At 32.7% G+C, this 6,299-nt stretch overlaps 1 protein-coding gene across 1 annotated transcript; it reads left to right on the forward strand.

Annotated features, from left to right (window-relative positions):
- Positions 1-1,003: 1,003 nt before the first annotated feature.
- LOC145607276 (agamous-like MADS-box protein AGL80) lies at positions 1,004-1,594 on the forward strand. Its single transcript, XM_081662988.1, has one exon. It carries the CDS (start codon positions 1,004-1,006, stop codon positions 1,592-1,594), a length of 591 nt encoding a protein of 196 aa, XP_081519114.1.
- The last annotated feature ends 4,705 nt before the right edge of the window (positions 1,595-6,299 follow it).

Consider the following 6,299-nt stretch of genomic DNA (forward strand, 5'->3'; position numbering starts at 1 on the left):
AAGACTAAAGTTTAAGCAACTCTTGATTCCGATTTGGAACTAGACTAATTGATAGTAAAATGTCATTCATCTATCATTTTGTTTGGGCCAAGGAGACACAATTAGGTGTCTACATCCCCAAGGATGATCTATTTCATCTATTGGTATGTCCTTACCAAGTAATTTTGTTAAGGGATCAGTGCATTAAAAGATAGTGAAGTTCAAGTGCAGATTTTTTTTGTAATGTTCGATTTATTTGATTATGCAAAATTAAAATTTCTCCGATCCTAGTTCATATTTCTTATTATATTAAATAATACGATATTACTTTTGTTTATGCTTCTCTTGTTTTTTGTTTTTTTTTTTTGTTTTTGTTTTTTTTTTTTTTTTTTTTTTTTTTTTTTTTTGTTGTTTTTTTTTTTGTTACATGAAATTGAAAGTTTGAGTTTTGGAGTTATGTGATTTTGGAGACTAAAATAGTTCCAATGTCATACAAATTCCGAAATATACTCGGTTCATATTAATTTATTATAGACCACTAATATTGGGAACTAATTGTTTTTAATAACAGTTATGATCAACTTGTTAATTTACATAGCTTAATCTTTTCACCAATGTTCGCGTAAAGAAGGTTTGTTGCATTTAAAAGAAAACAACGAAAGTATTAACCTAATTTAGGTAACAAAAATAATTTGCAGCAAATACATCTATCTCAATTCAATTTTGTATTGATTTGCTGTCACTACTATCTCAATAATTGCGTATGATTTGCTATCAACACTATCTCAATAACTGTGCACAGTATTGATTTGCTGTCAATACTATCTCAGTAATTGTGTATTGATTTGCTGTCAATACCATCTCAATTTAATTGCGTATTGATTTGCAGTCAATACTGTCCTATAAGACAACTTCAATGCTAATCCATCCATTCTAATAAAAAATAATTTATCATTTCACCTACCAATTGTATTGTCTTTTTCTTCCTGTAGAAAGGAAACCCTAGCTTTCCTCCACTGTAGAAATGGCTAGAAAAAAAGGGAAGGTAGCATTTATTGAAAATTTCGCTTCAAGGAAAGCTACACTTTCGAAACAAACACATGGGCTATTAAAAAAGACTCATGAAATTAGTGTGTTATGTGGCGTGGATGCTTGTGCTATCATATACGGGAAAGATGACCAAATCCCGATGGTGTGGCCTCCATCTGAGGGTGATGTAAAACGAATTATCTCGAATTACAACAAGAGGAATGAGATAGATCAGGGTGAAAGGCAATTAGATCAACAATCATTGTTAAAACAAACTATTAAGAAGACCGAAGAGAAGCTGGAAAGGATGCAAAAGAAGAATCGAGAGATTGAAATTGAAAATCTGATCACCGATATAATGACTGGAAAATCTACAATCAAACAAGTTGCGCCTTGTGATTTGGGCGACGTGATTGGGGTGCTAGAGAATACAAACAAGTTGGTCAAGCATCGATTAAGGGTCTTAAACTTGGAAAATAATAGTAATAATTGTTGTTGTCCAAATCAAAATTCAATTTGTGGTGATAATCTCAATATGAACCCAAACATTGCCATGGTGTATGGAGTCCAGTACGTCAAGGAATAATCATACTAGTGAGTGATTCGGCTAAACTGAGTGTATCTTAGCTTGCAACCAATCCTTAAAATCTTTATATTGCTATCTTTGTTAGTTATTGTTCTTGTTGATGTCTTAGTTTTTGTTGTTGTTATTGTTCTGTTATTGTATTTTTCTTATCTGTTGTATTAGTGCAAGTCTAAGATTTATATGGAGTAGTGGATATTATTTGTGATGATTTCTTCTTAAAAAGATGTTATTTGCTTCAAATATGCATCAATTAATTAAATACTTTGTCCCTATATCTATATGCGTAATTTATATTCTCTTCGTATATACAATTTTTAAAAGAACTTAATTAAATAAGGTAAAATGACAATCTAATTGCCTCACACAAACATGGCGCACACCGCACACATGATTGATCACGAATGGTGTAAACAAGGTTAATGGCGGTGCCATGTGTTGGTGTCGTATGTGTTGGCGTACTTGTAGGCGTTAGTTGAAGCGTGCCTACTTATGCATGTTGTGAATATGCATGAAAATCATAGGATTTGGGATATGACATTATACGATAGATAATGGACAAAAAGTAGGGAGTCGCCAACAAGTTTTTAAAAGAACTTGTAATCCGTTCACGGATCATTAAAGGTAATTACGAAAATGGACTAAACGAAAGGTAACAACGATTTGATTAGTGAAGGATACACCCCATGCATAATCCATGAGATTATTACAAACTGTGATCACGAATGAAGGATCGGGAATGATGGTACGAAGTTGAGTCATGGAATTCAACTTCGCCCGTATTTGCCTCTACTCGATTCTTATTGTGAAAAGTAATCTTTGATATTCAAAAGACATACATACAATATTTAATTCAATTTGCTCCAAACTAATATTACTAAGTTGGTTGAATATTAATGCATATAAAATTCTATGTATCGTGATCACTTATTAAATTATTCCTCAAGATTAAAAGGGAACCTAATTCTATTGTCCAAATCATCTTATTCGGCATGATTTTCAATTACATATTCTGAATTACATTAAACATGAAAAGGTTGATTAAAATGAATTAAATATAGTACGACATAAATATTTGAAGCAACGTCATAAAGTTGTTAGTCAAGGCATAATCACGAAACTAAACATCATACTAGCAAAATAAATAAAATACGCAGTTAAATAAATTAATTGCTTACATAGCGCGCGCTCTTTTAAATTGTTACATCATGATCGAATAAATTGTTATTAACTTCAAGAAATTTATAAATAAAATTGAAAGAATTAAATTAAAATAAAATAAAGTTTAGATTTGTCAAAACTCTCAGATATTCAACATTTTACGCCTAGGTTGATGAGTAAAACTCCAAGTATTGCAAAGAGACTTCGAATTTCTTGAAAATGATGATTAGAATAGGTATAAGGATGATCAAAGGCCTCAGAGCATTCTGTTTAGGCTCGTATATTGTTATCTTCTTTTTTTGTTCTCGCTAATCTTATTTTGTGTCGTTCTGTACGAAAATTTAGAATTAGGGTCGTATTTATAGGCTATAAGGCGGAAAAAGAGGGATCAGGCATGAATTTTTTTACCGTGTCACGGTACAATGTGCTATGCCATGGTGCTTTAAACTGCGCCACAGTGCATTGTATCGTGCCATGTTGCTTTATACCGTGGCGCAATACTTAATTTGATAAATCTACGCGTTTTTAAACCATCCGGGAGAAACCCCAAGAGGAGACTCTATTCTCGGTATTCAGAAAGCTTCAAGATAGCTGTCTTCCAGATAAGAGGAAGCCCCAAAAAAAGGCTCTTTCTTTTTAGAGAGAGGCCTGTCTAATTCCTTTCTTACCAGCAAAGAAACCATGAAGGGCCACCTTGAACCTTTGGGTAGGCTCTTCGGGAACTTCCATACCTTTTAATCCGTAACTCTGAATAAGTCATTTAACATATCGTTGGAAAGATATTTAAGTAACATTCACAACCCAATTAGAATTAGGTTTAAATAATTTGTATATTTTAAAATGTAGTCGTTTTAGTGTTAGGGTATTAATTTTGGGTCGAGTTTTTGCTCATATTTTCCGCGTTTTAAATCGAAATTGGGCTTATGATATGCCATCAGTAAACTTATTTCAAGGCCTATTCATTCAATTAAAACTTGATTAAAAGTTGTAAGGCCAAAAAATTAGTTTTGCTCGGTTTTGGTTTGTGGTCACGAAAAAGAGAAAATCAGGCTATGATTTGTGGGGTTGGGCTAGGAAAAGGGGTTTGAATGGATTTTTGGGGTCAGAATTTATTGGATTGTGTGGATTAAAATAGAAATGGGTTAGGACTACAAGCAATTCTTAATTCCAATGCGCAACCTCATCAATTGGCGGTAAAAGGTCGTCATTCATCACCGAGTTTGGAGTTGAAGAGACACATTTAGGTGTCTACAGTACCATAGCACGTGTGAATATACATGGAAATCGTAGGAATTTGTGAAATTGAAATTGTGTAGACATCTACGCTTTGCCTCTTGTCTTGGCAGATAGTGCGATGACAAGATATTAATCCAATTCTCATGCTAGATTGATGGTAAGCTTCTATTGTAATCACCTGCAATTTTATTTGCGAACTTTATAATTATATTTTATTTTAATTATTCGAATATTTTTCATAATTATGTATTCTTATATTTTATTTTAATATAATTTAAGCAAAGATTTATGCTTATATTTTCCAATCCGTCTTGTGTGCGGTTGTAAAAGAACAAAGTAACCCCAATAATACTGTAGGCGTCGCTCGAAGTGCGCCTACTTAAAAGCATGTTGTGAATATGCTTGGAACTCATAGGAAGTGGGAATCGACATATACGATTAGGGACAACGATTAGGGACAACGAAAGTAGGGAGCCGCCAACAAGTTTTTAAGGAACTTGTAAACCGTTCACGGATCATTTAAGGCAACCACGATTAAGGGACAACGAAGGCAACAACGATTGACCCGTGAAGGTTACACCCCATTCATAATCCATGAGATTACTAACTCCATATGGTTCGGAACCACGAAAGGGGGATCGGGGATGATGGTACGAAGTGAGTCATGGAGTCACATTCGCCCGTATTGGCCTCTACTCGATTCTTATAGTGAAAAGTATTCCTGCGAACTCAAAGGCATGCAAACAAAGATTCAATTCGCTCCAAACTATTATTATGCTAAATTGGTTGAATATTAATGCACACATAATTCTAAAATATTAGTGATCACTTCGATTAATAACAAGATTAAAGGAACCTAAACCGGTTGTCCAAATTATCTTATTAGGCGTGATATTCAATTACATATTCCCTTTAAACATGCAATATGGTGATCATAAATAATAATAGAAACCAACATTAATATTGGAAGCAATATAACAATAATAGCGTTAGTCCAAATCAAATAATAATAATAATCATGATACTAGCAATATAAAATAAAATAAGTAATTAAATTAATTAATTACTCACATTCTGCGCGTTCCTTTAAATTGCTACATCATGAATAAATTGTTAGTAACTTCAATAAAAATAAATCAAATTGAAATTAAATTAAATAAAAATAGAGTTGATTTGGTCCAAACCCTCAGTTAATTCAACCTTTAACGCCTTGGTTTAAGTATAGAACTTCGGGTATTGTATGGACTCCTTAGAGTGCTTAAGGGATATAAAATGAGAGAATAGGGTGGCTAGGGTTTAGGCTAGAGCAAGAGAGAGAAGAGATAATATTTTTGGTGTAGGGAGAGAGAATGATTTTTTGGTGTAGAAGAGAGGAAGATAGAATGATTTGGTGATCAAGCTTGTTGATGATTGAAAAAAAGGAGATATGACCTCTATTTATAGGGAAAAAAGAGGGGTCGAATCAAGAAAAGATAAGAATTCGAATCGGATAAAACTCTTGCGATAGACAACAATTTTTGCGGTTTTTGTTTTTATCATATCTTTTGATCCAGAAATTCGAATAAGATGAATAAGATATCGTTGGAAAGCTCTTGAAGTCTAATTTCTAACCCAGTTGGAATCAGATTAAAATACTTTGTAGAATAAAAGATATAACCGAAATAGTGAGACGGTATCAGTTTTGGATAGAGTTTCGTATTTCTTTCATATCTTTTTCGTTATAGCTTGGAATTAATATTATAATATATCATTGTAAAGATAATTTCAAGAGCTATCCAAGAATATAAGAATTAGATAAAAACTATGAAGCACGAAAATAATATCTGACAATCTTTGAACGTCTTTCAATTCGAATAGAATTAGGACTTTCAAAAAGAAAAGTTTTATTCAATTTCAAACTCTTTAATCTTATCTTTTCAAAAAAGGATAATTAAGATCTTTTAGAAACTCATAGAAGCTTCCAATTAATCCTAATTGGATTAGGAATGAGATTAAATCCTTTGGACCCTCCACATGATCATTGGGTCGTAGGTAAGGTGGGCTTAGGTTCGGTTTAGACCCAGTTTAGTATTTTGGCCATAATTTATTCGCTATAACTCCGATTTGGGCTTATAATATATCGTTGGAAAGATATTTTCAAACCCCATCCAAATATTTAATCATTGGACCCAGATTATGGACCAAAATAAACTGGTTTAAACGTTTTTATAAAAAGGACACGAAATGAATGATTTTAATGGACAAGAAATGAATTATTTTTGGTTTAAAGGCACGAAATGAGGAAAATAAGTTATGGTTTGGGAAAATGGGA

Source organism: Chenopodium album, chromosome 23 (assembly GCF_948465745.1).
Source record: "Chenopodium album chromosome 23, dcCheAlbu1.1, whole genome shotgun sequence".
NCBI lineage: Eukaryota > Viridiplantae > Streptophyta > Magnoliopsida > Caryophyllales > Amaranthaceae > Chenopodium > Chenopodium album.

What these genes read in the sequence shown, in the direction of transcription:
- LOC145607276 (XM_081662988.1), top strand. Translation starts at nt 1,004, where the DNA reads ATGGCTAGAAAAAAAGGGAAGGTAGCATTTATTGAAAATTTCGCTTCA.